This window comes from Schistocerca cancellata, chromosome 4, assembly GCF_023864275.1.
Source record: "Schistocerca cancellata isolate TAMUIC-IGC-003103 chromosome 4, iqSchCanc2.1, whole genome shotgun sequence".
In the NCBI taxonomy this organism is placed as follows: Eukaryota; Metazoa; Arthropoda; class Insecta; order Orthoptera; family Acrididae; genus Schistocerca; species Schistocerca cancellata.
The window spans coordinates 717,400,876-717,418,734 of NC_064629.1; the positions used below are offsets into that span (position 1 = coordinate 717,400,876).

The following is a 17,859-nucleotide window of genomic DNA, read 5'->3' on the forward strand; positions in this document are numbered from 1 at the left end:
CGCCGAGACTGAATGGGCTGCCGCCCAAGAGAGCAGGAGAGGAGTACGTCTGGTCGGGTCGGAAGCTGCCAGTAGAAGAGACCGGACGGCGTGTCCGCTCTCAAGCGACTGGCCGCGGTCCCACCCCCACTTGACCACCTCCGAGCCTCCCTATTGGTCGGCCAAATCGAAGACGCTCAGTTCTGTAGCGTTACCTTGTCGGCAACACGTGAATTTAGCTGCTGATGGTTCAACACGTGAGTTTCAAAGTGGTTATGTCCGGTTCTGGGCAACATGATTGAGACGCTGCAACTAGCCGCCAGGCAGAAGGCACTGACGAACATACAGTGAAAAATAAGAATCAATTTTTTGTATTAATAAATCCATTCAGTAACGGCCCCCACTGTACAATGGGACACAATGGAGAGGTCAGTTTGTACACAAAATGCTGTACCGGCAACACTTCCGCAATTGTGGATGATTATAGAGGCAGCATGGCTCAATATTTCTGCATGGTACTCCAAACGACTTGGTGAGTCAATATCACGTCGAGTTGCTTAACTACGCCACGCAAAACGAGGTCCGGCATGATATTAGAAGGTATCCCCTGACTTTTGTCACCAGAGTGTCTGTAGTTCCTAGAGATGAGCCTCTCATGTGCATATATCGAAACTGCTTAAGGATTCCAAGAAGAATCAACTAATATATTGCTTCCAGTACATGTATCTCGTGGGAAGATCATAAACGTCAAGTTAAAGAGATTTGAGTTTACACGGAAACATACCAACAATCGTTTTCCCTGCACGCCATACAGAGCATCCAAGTCACAGAGACCAACGCTTGCGGCTAGATCACATCACTGGCAGCTAACGTGAATTTATTTGCTGCTGAACAGCAACATGAATGTCTCGAAATGACAACATTCAGGAGGTTATATGGCATCGAACTTTTCCATTCCTGTCATAACACCGGCAATGTACACATTCACGTTTGTTGTCCAAGGGGTGGCTTTGCTACGGCATTAGCCCTTGTAACTTCAACTTTTATAGCTTCGTTGGAATTCGTTTCCTAATGTGGGTTCCAATCTTCAGTTAGTTCCACAAGATATCTTCTAAATACCGTCCGTGTATTATAATAACCTATTTTGGGAGGAGATTACAATGGTGCTGAAAAAGATGGGAACAATGTTAATTCTTAGAATCCATTTTTAGAATGCTCACTGAAGCACATCTCAGTCTGAGTGATGGGTCACGTATGATACTACTATAATACACAAAGAACGACTCGAGAAATATATAAAGAAGCTGCTGAGTTCCTAAACATTTACTAGCAGCTATGTCCGAAGAGTAGACATTTGTACCATAGAGATACAGTCAGGCTGCACAATCTGTTACGAACGCTGCAAGTGCTGTGATAGCTGACACTAGATATACTACAAGCCGTTCCTCCAACTATGACTATTACACTGCACAACAAAATTAAAGGATCTTTTTTACTAACCTCGTAATCGTCTCCTATTGCGACACATAAGTTTGAAATTTGGCTCAAAGGTGCTTACAAATTTCCTCTGTAACAGTGCAGAAGCGTGGTGCCCTGTGGCATCATCCTCGGGCTCGGGGATGCTTCAAACAAGGCGTCGACAGATGTGAAGAAATGCCACAGTTCATGAAACGGATACTACGTTAAAACAATTAGGCCACTTGAGCAGACAGGTCGGTAAACAGGGTTTCTTTGGTGAATATTGCTGAACCTTCTCTCGAGATATTAGCTTTATTAATGCAACCCTTATTACAACAAAGTTTTCATTCCTTGGTACTTAAGATACAAAGATACACATTAGTAAAACTCTAGCTCAATAGAAACATTCATTTAAAGGAAACGCAGAGGACCGGATGTCAGTAATATTAACAGTAATGTAAAAGGCAATAAAGTAATCAAAGGAAACTATTAGACTACGGCTGCCTTTTGCACTTTCCTTAATGAAAAATGGAAATTTCGTTTAACTGCTTGTACATCAAACCAAATAAGGAATCTTAACGTTAAACAACTTTCATGGGACCTCTGTCCGTAATATGAAAATAGTGCCAGAAATTCAAGCCGTTGACCCAAAATTTTATCGTCAACAAACATCAACAGTCCACCTTGTGAGATGAGCATCAGTCGTTTTTTAAGTAATACCTTACATTAGAGTTTATAAAACTCATAAATAGCAATCTAAGAATTATATACAGGCATTAATCAAAACCTGTAATCATTTATAAACAGCTCCAATAACATTAAAGAAATACAAACCAGGAAAAAACCTTTCTAGAAATTTTAATCCCAAAAAATTCGTGTACCGCCGTTACAGAACTGCAGCCAGAAAATGCACCATTCTGTCGCCTGGACAAGAGTGGTCAAACCTGCCCCAGGCCGCTTCCAATTACAAACAATCTCGCACTAGCTGGGGAACAGATGCACAGAGTTTAACCAGGCTTCTACAACAAACAGCGAAGTGCATTTAGTTAATTAAATTGACATACACTTCCATCCGTGTGATTATTATCGGCTGCAATGTTCCCAGTGGAAAATAACTCAGGAAACCTGGACAGTCTTGTAACTACTTTTAACTTGGAGGCTAAATGTCCTCGATGCCAAAACAGCTTCTTTCTGAATTTCAAAACAGGAAAGAAAGGTACCCTTGACCACCTGAACCACCTGTAAGGTGAGATTAAACACTGTCAGTTAGAACCTTGGAATGTCCAGTAAGACAAAAATTCAAAATCCAACAGCTGTAGCTAAGACGCTGTATAACATTTACAATGAGCCACAACCTTAGCACAGTCACCCACAGTTCATTGTTCCAGTTCACCATATTAACTGTCGTCCAAAGCTACTACAGAATGCCCCGCACCTCAGAGGAACGTCATCACACTCCAGTTCTCCAAAACAAGGCGTCCCATCTGGCGCGCAGTGCTCGCTTAGTGATCGTATGTCGCACTTAGTCCGTTCGGCAATCTTCCCGCACTGTCCTAGCGCGCTGCCTACGAGCCATGTGTCCACAAGTCATCTACCAGCAGTGTAGCTGGAGTCGATCTGGGTAAAGCAAAATCGATTGGGAAACAGTTCAGAAGTTCACGTGAACTATAAGGTGGGTTAATGACGTCATATTCGCACTAAAACTCACCACAGTTCGCAATCGCATCCGTTCACGCGTCACAGAGTGGGGAGGCCGTTACAGCTCCTCTTATTCACATTTCACCCTTTCTTTTTACGCCTCTGACATTTAGGTCAGAAACAACGATCCCCAGCGTTGAAATCAGACTGTTTTCTCATGGGTAGCCAAGGAAAACATTTCAGACACACCGCCACTCAGAATCGACACGAAAAGGCCTCTGGGATCGACACGAAAAGGCCTCAGGGGATGGCATAAAGGGCGTCAGTGAAACACCCCCTTCTCTTGGGGCGTTGATCCCCACACGTTTCGCTGTCGAAAACGAGAGTTCACTGTCCGATGAGTAACAGGACGCTTTTCTTGGCAACGTTCGGCACTACTACTACCCCCTGGGCGTTACAACCCTACCGTAAAGGACAATGTGGTGTTGCAACCTCACTGAACGTGATCTGACCCGTTGGAGTGTAGCGCGACCGCAATTTTAGCTCTGGTATACAGAGTGGAACACCTGGGACAGTTCAAAACCATTTGACGAAATTTGAATATTATCTGAAGCAGCCAAGGGTGTTCCTGCGCTTTCTCAGTCCTGTTTTGCGCTCCCCTGTGGCGCCATCACTGCATGGGGGGGGGGGAGGGAGGAGGGGGGTGATAGGGGGGCGGCCCTCCTAGTTCGACAACACCTTCGGTACCACCCACGCACCTGTTTTCTGCACGTTACAAATGTGCCTGTCACAAATTTTGACACCAATTCAGCCGCGCATCTGCTCTAGCACCTGTTGGTTAGGCACTCCCTTCGACACGCCTTGGGTGGAGTTTGCCTTCTTCCAGACCCTAGGGCAGCCATGAGGCTGAATTGGTGTCGGAGTTTCTGACAGGAACGTTTGCAATGTGTTCAACAAAGGTGCATGGGTGCCACGGAAAGTGTGTCCAACTGGCATTCTTAAGGTGCGTTTACACCTGTGCGACTTCCCGTGCGCATTAGGTGCATGCAGCCGTTGCCCGAGGGATCAAGGAGGCGCATGCACCTGTGCAAAGTTGCACTTGCCTCTGAATTCTGCACACGGGGGTGCAGAAGTCTTCTCATAGCAGACGGGGAGACGTGTGTCTCTACTTGCGTGCGGGGTAAGCACAGCCTCACGGCGCACAGGTGAAACGCAACTTTAGTTCGCTTGATGTTTTACTCATTCACATGTTAATGTTTAACATCCCCCCCCCCCCCGACCCTGATAGTGCCACAAGAGGACGGAATCAGGATGGCTGAAAAATCATAAATACTCGTTGATATTCCAGATCACGTTCAAATAGCGTCGAATGGCTATGAACGGTCCCTAGTGGTTCCACCCTGTATACCAGAGCAAAAATTGCAGTCGCACAACACTCAAAAATGGTCAGATCACGTTCAATGCTGTTGCAGTCCCACAATATTCTTAGTGTAGGGTTGAAAGCCCAGGTCTGGGCAGCAGAATCGCCTGTTGTTAAGAACCTCGTCCTGTCGCTCATCGCACTGCAAACTCTCGTTTTCGACCGCGAAATATGCGGGAATCAACGCCCCAGCGGAAGGGGTAGTTTCATTGACGCCCTTTATGTAACATCCTGAGGCCTTTTCGTGTCAATTCTGAGTTGCGGTGTGCCTGAAATATATTCCTCGACCACCCATAAGAAAACCGCCTGATTTCAACGCTGGTTGTCGCGGTTCTGACGTAAAAAGAAGGGCTTTGATAACCTACCCATCTTGTGACACGTCGACAGTGGCGTTGGGCAGAATTGTAGAGAAATTTGGTGCCAATATGACATCATAAACCCACCGTTCACCTCACATGAACATATGAGCTGTATCATTTTGTTGCTTGTGTTAACACTTGGTGCTGCTTGAAGTGTTTTCTAACCCGAGGGCGTCGATGCTGCGGTGTCGGATCATGAGCCTAAATTCTAATCAGGATAAGAAAAACATAATGGATAATCTCCTTTCCTTCCCTTTTAGTGTACGCATACGCAGCGTTCCTAATGACGACGCCGGTGACCACCACCACCACCACCACCACCACCACCACCACCACCACCACTACTACTATAATTACTACTGCTAATAATAATAATTATAGACACTCACTATTATTTACCAACGAACTGGTAGATTGGGCATATGATTGTTGTTACTTGTAAGACAAATTAACTCGATGATCCTCCTCCTTCCAAACTCTTTCGATGATATCGTCACACCACATGTCTCGACTTTCAAATATTCGCACTACCGGTATTTCAACTGGCGTACAGGCAAGAACTGATAAGCAATCCTGTGCCATACTGTTCCTCAAATACGTTATTACGCATTTAAGACAAGAAAAACTCCTTTCAACTGAAGCAGTTGTCGCAGTATTGGTTGCAATTAGACAAAATAGTCTGAAAGCTTCCAAAAGAATTTAGTCCGTTTCATTATCAGCCTTTCTTCTGATTACGTCTCCCAGACTGACAGAGTGAAATGTTTACTTATGCTGTGAAGAAAACAGTCTCCAGTTGTAAACGCAACTGTGAGCGACTGAAGGACGCACCATACACTTGTAGTAATGAATCCACGCCGTCTACAGGGAATTGCTGACCATAATCAGATATACTGAAAAACTAAATTTAAACGATGTACAAAACAGCGAGTAAAAAGAGCTTGGGAGGCAATTTCACGGACGGTTTTCGTGAATGACGTATATTATTCTGACGTTACAGTTCCATCTCGTTTCACTGTTCAAAGGAATGCGTTTACCAACAATACTGTCTGGAACTGCTGTGTGTTTGTAAGACCAGTGGAACGAAACAAGAATACCCTGAAGCGTGCCGGCCGCTGTGGCCGAGCGGTTCTGGGCGCTTCAGTCTAGAACCGCGCTACTGCAGGTTCGAATCCTGCCTCGGGCATGTATGTGTGTGATGTCCTAAGGTTAGTTAAGTCTTTAAGTAGTTCTAAGTCTAGGGGACTGATGACCTCAGATGTTAAGTCCCATAGAGCTCTCCAACCTCGTCACTCCATCTCAACCTATGTCGTCCTCTTGCTCTTCTTCCCCCAGGTTCACAGAAACAGGCTTTCCTTGCGGGATCTGTCTCATCGAGTTGCATTACATGTCCAGCCCATCTCAGTCTACACAGCTTTATGAACTTTAACATATCATGATCCTTATAGCAGTCATAAAGTTAGTCATTTCTTCCCATTCTCCAGGTATCATTTTCATATACATGTCCAAAAATCATCCTCAATATACTTCTTTCATGTGATCTCAGTTTGTTTTCACCCTGCTTCGTAATTGTCCATGTTTGTGAGCCATAAGTAAGTGCTGGGCGTATCAGCGTTTTCTAAAGTCGGCACTTAGTCCCTCGTGATATGAGCTTGGATTTAAAATGTCGCAACACTCCAAAGTAACATGGGTTAGAAGCACTTATGCGAGCCATAAATTCAGTAAAGGTGGTGTCATTTGCTTCTATCTTCGAGCACAGATACGTGAAACATTCCAATCGCTCAAATGTCATTCCATCAAGGGTTATTGTGGGCTGTAAGAGTTGGTTAGTGCCATTACATACATACTTCGCCTTTCCTTCATTAATTCTCTGGCCCATCTTCTCTGCACTCAGTTTTAGAGCTGAGAATGAACTTTGTACATCTCTAAGTGCCCTGCTCATCAAGTCCAAGTCATCTGCATATCCCAGCAGGGGAGAAAAGAATCCTTACTGAAATTACACTGCTGTCCAAAGTTAAAGCAATAAACGGAAATTTTGCGAGGTTGTGTTTATTTTGCCACAAAACAGTATAAACAGGTGATAGTAAAGTAGAAACAATGTAAAGAATACAGGACGTAATCAACTGCAACGTGCATAACGGTAGACAGAAATGTTCTTCGTTTTTTTTTTTCCAACTTAACGGATTTGCACACACATTCTGACAACTGGTTAATGTGCGCAGTATAGGGTGTGACCATCTCTGGCACCAAAACAGGCCTGACAACGATGGAATATGATGTGAATGATGTCATCAATCTCATTTTGAAGCCATAACGCCCATTCTTCCTGCAGAGCTACTCATTAGTCTTGGAGAGTGGTTGGTGGAAGCTTATGTGATGCAAGCTGTCTCCCTAGTGCATCCCAGACATGCTCTATGGGATTCAAATCGGGAGAGTGACAAGTAAACGCCATGCGTGCAATATCTTCAGATTCCAAAATAACATCAGCCTCCCGTGCTCTATGAGGTCGAGCACTATCGTCCACCAGTACGTTGTCTGGGTCCACAGCACCTCGCAACAACCGCGTATGAGATCCCAAGATCTCCTCACGGTACCAGCCCGTAGTTAAATATTGCTCATTCACCCGTATAATTCCATCAAGAGGTGTTCGAGTAGTCAACATAATCCCTGCCCACACGATTAGCGATCCTCCTTGATATCGGCCTCTTTCCACAACGTCTGGGTCCTGAAATCGTGTTCACCCGCCCTCCAGATGCGAATCCGTCGAGAATCACTCTCCACACCACATCGTGACTCATCTGTGAAAAGAACATTGGCCCACCGTTCGACTGGGCAGGTGGCATGTTGACGGCTTCACTCTAGACGTTCACTTCTATGAAGACACGCCAGAGGTAAACCGACAACAGGTCTCCACCAATAAAGATCACTCTGCTGAAGCCTTCTGTACACCGTTTACCTCGATACAACACATCCAGGAGACGCTGCGACGTCAGAGGCCAGTTGCAGTGCAGTACAAAGGCGGTACCGTCGTGCCCTTACAGCCAAATAACGGTCCACTCTTTCTGATATCACACATGGTCTGCCCTGTCCTGGTCTCTGGGATACAGTTTCGGTCTCTATAAGCTGTCGCCTCATCCGAGAAACAACAGAATGATTCACACTAAGCCATATCATCACACCCTCTCTTACCCACATTTCACCCCGTCACTTGACGCCTCTGTGATGGAGATCAGAACCGCACGTTGAAACAACTTGGTGTTCTTATGGGTGGCTGAGGAAAATATTTCAAACAGACCGCCGATCGAAATCGACATGAGAAGGCCTAAGAGACTGGCATAAATGAGCGTCAATGAAAATACCCCTCCCCTTGTAGCGTTCATTTGCACACATTTGGCGGTTGAAAACGAAGGTTCATAGTGTGGTGAGCAACAGGACTACGTTCTTGGCAACCTTTGACGCTGCAGACATTTTTGTCTAAGCACATCGTGGACCTGCAACCCCATTGAATGTGATCTGACTCCTTTGGAGCGCAGTGCGGCCGCAGTTTTTGCTCAGGTATACAAGGTGGAACTACTAGGGACCGTTCATAACCATTCGACGAAATCTGAACGCGATTCGAAGCAGCAGAAAGTGTTCATGCTTTTCCAGCCTTACTGTTTCACAACCTCCTGTGGCATCATCATAGAAGACTGAAACATTGACACATGCGTCAATAAAATGGCAAAGGGTCCTTCCTAGACCCTCTAATACAGCAACACCCTTGGTGCCACCTGCACACCTTTGTTGACCATTTTAAAAATGTATCTGCACAAAGACGACCCGTGACAGATTCCTAGGCGCCTGCAGACAGGCAATCGCTTAACATCCTACTCATTCCGTATACCTACAAGCAGGCACCAGAGTAGTAGCAGAGCCCCACTCTGTCAGGTGCCTATGAATCTGTCACATGTTGTTTCTATGCAGTTGTATTATTAAAGTGCTCAACGACGGTGTTTAGATGGCACTGAGAGTATTAGAGTATTTCCGAATTTCAGGCGTGGGGTGGGGGAGTTCTACGAGGAAGCGTTTGCCTTTGTCGCACGCCACCCCCCTCCCCTCCTCCTACTCGCCCCCATGATCACGCCACAGAAGGGCACGAAACATTAGGGCTGCAAGAGCATAAACACTCTTCATTGCTTCGAATCAGATTACGTCGAATTGTTTTGAACGGTCCCTAATGGTTCCGACCCATACACCAGAGAAGAAACTGCGGTCGCATTACACTGAAAAGGGGTGCATTCACATTCAATAGGATTACAGGCCGACGGTGTCCTTAGAGAAGGGCTGAACCGCCCGGAGGGTACCAACAGTGTCAAAGTTAGTCACTAACGTCGTCATGTTTCTCATCATACTGTGAACTGTCGTTTTCGACAGCGAAGTATGTGTAAGTGAATGTCCCAAGGCAAGGATGCTTCAGTGGCGTCCTTTATGCTACTCCCTGAGGTCTCTTCACATCAATTCTGAGAGGCGGTGTGTCTGAAATGTTTTCCTCCACCACCTAAAACGAAAACGCGTTATTTTGAAGTCGTAGTTCTGATCTCCATCGCAGAGGAGTCAAGAGAAGGGATTAAATGTCATAAAGAGAAGATGTGACGGTCTTCCCGTCGTGAGACACGTCCACGCTGCTGTGGGCAGGATTGTGATAAAATCTGGTGCCATCGTAACATCACTGGCTCACCTTACACTTCGCATGAACTTCTGAGCTCTGGCCTTTTTTTTCACGTGCGTGGACCCCTTGCTGTTAGAAGCATCGCTAAGCCGGAGGGTGACGCCTCACACAAATGTCCCATAACAGAGGAACACTGTAGGCACCTACGAATCAAAATTCAAACTTCGGCATCGCAATGGGAAACATTTCCTGGATTTAGAAAAAGTGACCCTTTAATTGCGTTGCCGTATGAACATTAGAACCAACTAATATTATGTAGAGTTTAGGTTAAGAGGAACAAAACAGTTTTTATCTGAAGCAATTGATTTTGCATAAATAGATTGGTCCCACTGGATCTAGGATTTATGAAAACCACAGCTAGTTGAATAGAATATATTACAACACACTAGATGAGAATAGTTATTTTTTTTGCACAACAATGTTCTTAGTACTTTTTAACTGTGTTGGGACTTTCGGTAACAAGGAATTTCAATCACATTGTGTTAATAAACTCTTCATACTCTCAACAGTGTTATTAACGTAGTAAGGATATTAAGGAGAATTAAACAAGTAATGTGATTGTTTCTCGGAATTTTTAGAGTGTGAACTTTGTGCACAAAAATAAATTAGAACATTGGTTCGGAAATTTCACAGGGCATAGTGCGAGAAAGCTATGAGTGCAACCAGAAATAGCAGAGGGCCAGATAGTGTATTCTGTTAGAATGTAAGTACGCAGGGCGAGATGATTATAGTTGTCTGTCAGAGGACATGCAGAGAGTGCTGCGTGTTCACGAAGCAATGGAGCGTTGTGAGTTGTGGGTGGAGAGCTGTGAGCAGGTGTGTGTGCGCAGACGACCCCGGCGCCAGCGTCAGCCCACCTCGGATGAACGACGAGCCTCGTCGTGACGACGAGCTCAGCTGGCGGCGCTTCGTCCACGACAGCCGCTCTCCAGGTTCGCCGACGACCTCAGTTACTGACTCTTACTAACCGCCCCTGGTTTGCAGATTGTGCCGTTTTTGGTCTCTAATATACAGCGTGTTCATTTTAACTGAAGACATTGAAATATGTAGAAAAGGACACATCGGATGAAAAAAGTTGTAATTCCAACTTTTTTGTCTCGGAGGGAGACATCCAACAACACCGCACTCAACCCGTCACCTCGCACCATGGGTGGGTGACGGGGAGCAACTTTTAAATCTTCAATGGGAACCTCCCTTTTTTATTGTAGATTACGATTCTACTGCAAAACCTACACACGTTTCATCTGAAGCATTTTCTTCGTTTCGCCGCCGATGGTGCTTTAATTGGACGAATAGAAATGGGTACACAATCGTAATTTACGCCATGCTTCTCAAAAGCCCTTATATCCCCACCTCCAAGTAAGGACAGGCCAGTATTTCATAATTTTTAATGGGAAACCAAATTCACAAGGTTGCATCCCTCCGACATATCGAACACCGGGCTACTTAACGCGCCATCGTGGCCGTGTAACAGACTTCCACATATCATAACAGGCAGTACACTGCTACCGGAGCTCACGTATCGTGCAAACGTAGAACAGATAGCAGCTCTAAACATTACAACACATGCGCAGTGTTTACTGCCTGCACACCAACTTATCATTTGGAGAACAGACGTGCAAGTGGACGATAAATGTTGCAACCACAGAAGAAAAAATTGAAATGATCCCGATTTACGGAGAGTGTAGGAGAGAAGTTAGGGCTGCTGTTGTCTTGTATGCCGAGCGTTTTCCAGAGAAAGCTGGCTCTCGTTCGTTCTTTTATAAAGTTGTGAAGGCCTTTGTGTCTGTTGGTGGCCTACAGACCTGCAAAAGGAATCGAAGTAAACGTGTTACAGGAGAATCTAGTGAAACAGCTGTATTAGCGGCAGTGCGCCACAACCCACGGATAAACACTCGCCAATTACACCGCAATTTCGGTATGTCCGAGGTAGTATTGTCACAATACTGCATCGTCATAAGTATTATCCACACCACGAGCCACTGTATCAAGAACTTCATAGCACCGATTTTCATAGCCGGGTAGTGTTTTGTGAATGGGCACTTCAACAAATGCCAACGACCTCGACTTCCTTTTCCGAGGTACTATCTTCCGATGAGTTTACATTCACAAACTACGATAGTGTTAACCAGCATAACATGCATTACTGGAGTGTAGACCATCAACGTCCTTGGTTGGTTAACGTATAGTGTGGCATCATGGGCAAGATACTCACTGGTCCGTATTTTATCGACGGCACGTTGAATGGACTCAAATATCGAAAGTTTTTTTGGAACAGGAACTATCTGTACTACTGCAGGATGTTTCCTTGGACGTTCGACAACGTCGGCGGTTTAAGCATACGGTTCACCAGTGCATTACGCAATTGAAGCACAGGAGGTATTAGCCCGTGTTTACACCGGTCGGTGGATCGGTATAGGTGGCACTATCAATTAGCCCGCTAGGTCGCCGAAATGACGTCGCCCGATTTCTTTCTATGGGGTATTTAAAGGTGAGCTGTACCAGAAAGTGCCAACAGGCCGATAAGACATGGTCGACCGCATCAGAATCGCCTGTGCTGACATTCCCGCAGATGTGCTTCTGTGCTGTGTGTGGTCATTTGAAGAGCGGATCACTAAGTGTGTCAAAGTTGGCGATACTATGTTTGAATACTTGGTCTTATTGGAAAAGCAGAGTAGCGTTCGCCTCGAACCACGGCAACAGTGGCACGTCGAATAGTCCACTGTTCGATACAACGTTACGAATGCGATTTCCAATTAGAAGTTATGAAATACTGGTTCGTCCTACCCTCGCAGCTTGGAGGTGGTATCCCACGTGCCATTGGATATTCAAGGGCCATTGACTGGTAGGTCGTAAATTATGACTGTGTACCCATTTCTATTCCTCCAATTGCAGCACATCTGTAACGAAACGAAGAAAATGCTTCAAACAAGACGTATGCGGATTTTGCTGCAGAATCGTAATCTGCAATAAAAAACGAGGGTTCCGGGTGTCGAGTGTGGTATTGCTGGATGTCGCCCTCCGAGACAAAGAAATTGGAATTATAACATTTTGATCCGATATTTACTTCTCGAGACATGAACACCTCATATAAAAGTAACCACCTTTTCATATAACAAGCGTTGCATTTGGTTCCTCGTGACTAATCAAGTAATACTGCTTGAACTTGCTCGTTTCTTCTGCTTTTTTCCTCATGTAATGCATGATATGAGAACTGTGATGTCCTCATTTTTGTGCGTAATAAAATTCTAACAAAGATTCTAAAGAATGAACACATTCCTAACAGTAGAAAATTTTAGACTACATGAAGGCATGTGTGTTCCTAATAATACTAATAATTTACTTTGCTGCCTAATCCAGCTGCACACTATATTCTCCATCTCACAACTTTCACAAATCATTTCGAAAGAAACTCTCAAATCACAGGATGATTCAAAAAGATTCATCGAATTTCACAAGACTATACTTTCCACATGAATGAACACAGAAACTAAGTCTGGCTCCTAACTCACACATAGGACTACAATGAAACTTATTTTCGAAAGAACTTTCCTCGTTTTTCAAGGGTATATGTTTTACATCCTTGCACATACCACCTTTGGATGCTTTTTAGAATAAAGTTTAAGATCAAAATTCTAAATACATTTTAAAGATGTTCAATGTGTCCTCCAACGGACGTAAGACGGGCATCTAGAAGTTACTGCATACACTGTTGTTGCTATGCGGCATCGCAGTTCGTCAAATTTTATTGGGAAGGATGCAGATACAGTCTTCACAAACACAAACAGAACAAATATCACGTACCGTGAGATCAATTTATCTTGGGGGCCAATGGCGCAGTGCGTGATCCTTACGTTGCTTCTATTTGCGACTTCAGTGAAATCAAGCGTAAGCTCATTGGAGGGCAGGGTGAAGGTTTGATGTGTTTTTTGATGAAAGGTGGTTCTGCCTCGGAGCAGTGATGGCCGTGTGTTGGTTAGGGACCTGCAACTAACATGTCTGCGTACTAGACGCACTGGACCTGCACCTGGAGTTCTGATCTGGGGTGCGATTTTGTATGACAGCAGGAGCAGTCTCGTGGTTATCCCATGCACCCAGATTCCAAATTTGTACGTCAATCTGGTGTTCCGATCTGTTGTAGGCGCAACAGTATACTCTTAAAGATAATCACGCTGCACAGTTGTAAGTGAAGTGCACCCGTTTAAACGTACAGCGCAGAACCTTTTGAGCACAGACAAAGAAAACCAAAAATGTCGCCTGGGGGAAAAATTGGTGTAGTCGCAAATTATTGTTCAGTGAGTGGAGGAGGTTATTACAGACGGAGCACAAGCTCGGGTTAAGGAAAGATGGGGAAGGAAATCGGCCGTGCCCTTTGTCAAAGGAATCATCCCGGCATTTGTCTGAAGCGATTTAGGGACATCACGGAAAACCTAAATTAGGATGGCGCATTTGGGATTCCATTCGTTGTCCTACCAAATGCGAGTCCAGTGTGCTCACCACTGCGCCACCCCGCTCGGTGTTATTGTACAGTCATTGGGGGGTAATGTCATGAACGATAAACTTAAAATCCTGACCGGCGGGGTGTGAGCGTGGAGTTGGGGGTCCCGAGCGAAGGGGACTTTTTAGGTTTTCCTCGAATATCTCTAAAAACGCGGCCTAGCGAAAATATTTCCCAGTATAAAATTAAACTACATTAACTTTCCTGCAAAACAGCTCCTATTCATATTTTCTCTAGGACTAATGGTTTCCGTGTTGCAAGGGATGGAAAAGTCTCAGATAATTAAAAAGTGTTGTAATGGTGTAAAATTCGTGATCATTAATAAGTGAAGTAGGTTAAGAGCAAATATTAAATCTGTGTACCACATCTAAGTGCAGTCCAACAGTAATAAGGGATAAATTGTGTCCTGGAGGCGTAACAGAATGGAAAGGCACACTATGTCACAACAAGAAACTACAGGGTATTTAGCACAGTTATATCGACCCTTCTGCAGCTCGTCTTACAAATCACTGGCGACACAGTGGGTGTTCATTATCCACAAAGTGTGTTAACACTACACTGAATACAGATACCACATGTTAATAATACAAACGCAAGAAAAGTATGTAGTCAGATACTGTGTAAATCTCTGCACACTGTTCAACAGTGCCAGAGGGAAATTTATTGTTAGTCATATTGTACAGCTGTAATGTTCTTCCGGGAAAGGCGGCTTCGTCAATACGAGCGCTGCTCGCTTTTCAGTTTACAGACGGACTATACCTCACCAGCGCTACCTGTCCAACGCACTCAGGTAAGTGGACAAAGTAGCTTCACTGAGCTGGTGGTTATATAGTGGAGTTATTTGCAATTTATTAACTGACTTCTTATTTGCTGTTGTTAATTGAGCTTTTACGGAAAATACGTTCCTGTACACAGCGGCTGAGAAGTGCTTATAATGCATTGCTTGACCTGTGTTGCAATATCTGAAGTTCCATAACACTTCAGTGACTTCCTACTATTACAGACGGAGCCGGCCTTTCAGATACTGAGAGAGCTGAGGCTGGCCGATGCACTTGACAGACTCAAACTGCGAAAAGTACAGGGTGACCACAAAGTCTGGCCCTGATTATAAAAATTTATAACAGAATAATCGTTTGACATAATAAGTTACATTTGATGCCATTACATAGGTTAATGTTACTAGTTTAAGACCACTTACGTTAGTAAACCTCAACGTGTGCTCCCTTGGTAGCTCGGAGAATGTCGAGGCGGTATTCCAGTTCCCGCCAGGTGTTTCGTAACATGTGTTCTGTCACAGCACCCACAGCAGTTTGTATCCTAGCCTTCAGTTCGTCGACGTCAGCAACTGGGGTGACGAAGGCTCTGTCCTTGATATAGCCCCAGAAAAAAGTCAAGGGGCGTAATGTCTGGAGAGCGGGATGGCCAGGGTGTTGGGCCGTTCCTCCCAATCCACCGATCAGGACATTACTCCCCTCTCCAGACATTACGCCCTTGACCTTTTTTTCTGGGGCTATATCAAGAACAGAGTCTTCGTCACACCAGTTGCTGACGTCGACGAACTGAAGGCTAAGATACAAGCTGCTGTGGGTACGGTGACAGAACACATGTTATGAAACACCTGTCGGGAACTGGAATACCACCTCCACAGTCTCCGAGCTACCAAGGGAGCACACGTCGAAGTTTATTAACGTAAGGGGTCTTAAAAAAACTAGTAACACTAACCTATGTAACGGCATCAAATGTAAATTATAATGTCAAACGGTTATTATGTAATAATTGTTATGATCAGGGCAAGACTTTGTGCTCACCCTGTATTTCAGCCTTTCATAATGGAAACAATGAAACTAAAATTATCAGACACATATTAAAAACATTTCTGACTTGGGGCAGAGTCTTCAATGTGGTAGACGGTTGACAGCTCCATCTGTCTAGCTTTATCTTGATTGAGCACTCAACAACTGCAAATAAGCTCTCTAATAAACTGAAAATAGCTCCACTATACACGAGCTCAGGGAAGTTATTTTGTATACACACTTGAGAGAAATGGACAAGAAATGCTGGGGACGTATAGTTTGTCTGTAAATGGAAAAGCGAGTAGCAATCTTTGTGGGAAGCTGACACTGCGTGGTCTGACATTGCCGTGCTGAAGGGAAGAGTACTCTATGTGTGGACGAACTCTTTGAAATCGAAATTCGATTGCAGCACGCTGTTTCTCACGCACCGTCATGTCACACGCTAAAATTCGAAGCCCTCTTACCGCAGATACCTTCAAATATGTAGATATGAAAAATAAAGACATAGTAAAGACATAGTATGTTAATAACGTTTGTTTCATTTGAAAATTTGAAGAGTTTTCACACAAATGATTCGTAGACATACTTTTCAGCACGCCCCCGTAGAAGTTTTTATTGCGTTGTATTGTTAGCAACTCATATATGTATTCAATGTAGTATTAACACACTTAGTGTGCGATGAGCATTGTGTCGCTAGTGATTCACAAGGCGCGCTGCGGCGGGGTCGGTCTAAGTGTGTGAAATTCCCTATAGTTGCTTTTTGCGACGTACTTTTTGCGGTAGAGTGAATACGGAATTACCGACTCGCTCTATGTTTTGCGCACCTATGACGGAGGGAAGTGCATGAGCACAATCCAGCGACCTACATTACCTCACGTTTTTAATCTCCAATCCTGCCTTTCCATCCTGTTACACCACCTGAACGCAATTTATCCCTTAACAAGGTTCTACTGCACTTGGATGTGGTAAATACGTTTAATATTTGTCCTTAACCCATGTTATTTAGCAATATACATTAATTTTATTCCATTAAAACACTATTTTAACAAGCTACCATGTCCATCCCCTGCAACGCGTGAACTATTAGTCCTAAGAAAAAAATGAATAGGACCTTTTATAAGGAAATTTAACAGGTTTCGTTAGAATCCGTGGTTTTCGAGATAGTCGAGAAAAACTTAAAAAAGTAATATCCATCCCCCAACCCCCCACCCCGGCACCCTGTCCCCACGCTCACGCCCCACCGGTCAGTATTTATATTATGTTGATTATAACACCCCCGTTCCATCGATCAAAAATTTGCGACTACTCCTGCGCACTAGCATCTGGACGTATAATTGGGAAGAGAAGAAAATGGAAAGATAAAAGATGAGTAATCAAGGCTAATGACCATTAAGATAGACCTTCAAATTGGAATTGCATCATTGGAACTGCGTAAAGTTCTTTGGATCTGAGAGCTATAGATCAAGTGTGGTATGCGTTGGGAAGGACAAATGCAGCCTTGCAGACCACTAAGTCCCTCTTTTTTAAACCTCTGCACAATTCTTTCGCACCGATGGAATTAACTACACTCCTGGAAATGGAAAAAAGAACACATTGACACCGGTGTGTCAGACCCACCATACTTGCTCCGGACACTGCGAGAGGGCTGTACAAGCAATGATCACACGCACGGCACAGCGGACACACCAGGAACCGCGGTGTTGGCCGTCGAATGGCGCTAGCTGCGCAGCATTTGTGCACCGCCGCCGTCAGTGTCAGCCAGTTTGCCGTGGCATACGGAGCGCCATCGCAGTCTTTAACACTGGTAGCATGCCGCGACAGCGTGGACGTGAACCGTATGTGCAGTTGACGGACTTTGAGCGAGGGCGTATAGTGGGCATGCGGGAGGCCGGGTGGACGTACCGCCGAATTGCTCAACACGTGGGGCGTGAGGTCTCCACAGTACATCGATGTTGTCGCCAGTGGTCGGCGGAAGGTGCACGTGCCCGTCGACCTGGGACCGGACCGCA

General features: G+C 44.8%; 1 protein-coding gene across 2 annotated transcripts in view; it reads left to right on the forward strand.

Moving 5' to 3' along the window:
* LOC126183598 (protein turtle homolog B-like) overlaps positions 1–17,859 on the forward strand; it is a 454,143-nt gene that overhangs the window by 275,045 nt on the left and 161,239 nt on the right. Inside the window, exon 4 of one of the 2 annotated variants that reach the window (XM_049925703.1) lies at positions 10,390–10,491. The exons of the other annotated variant lie outside the window; for it this stretch is intronic. Coding sequence (XP_049781660.1) covers positions 10,390–10,491 — 102 coding nt within the window. The remainder of the gene's footprint in view (positions 1–10,389; positions 10,492–17,859) is intronic. 2 annotated transcript variants of the gene reach the window in all.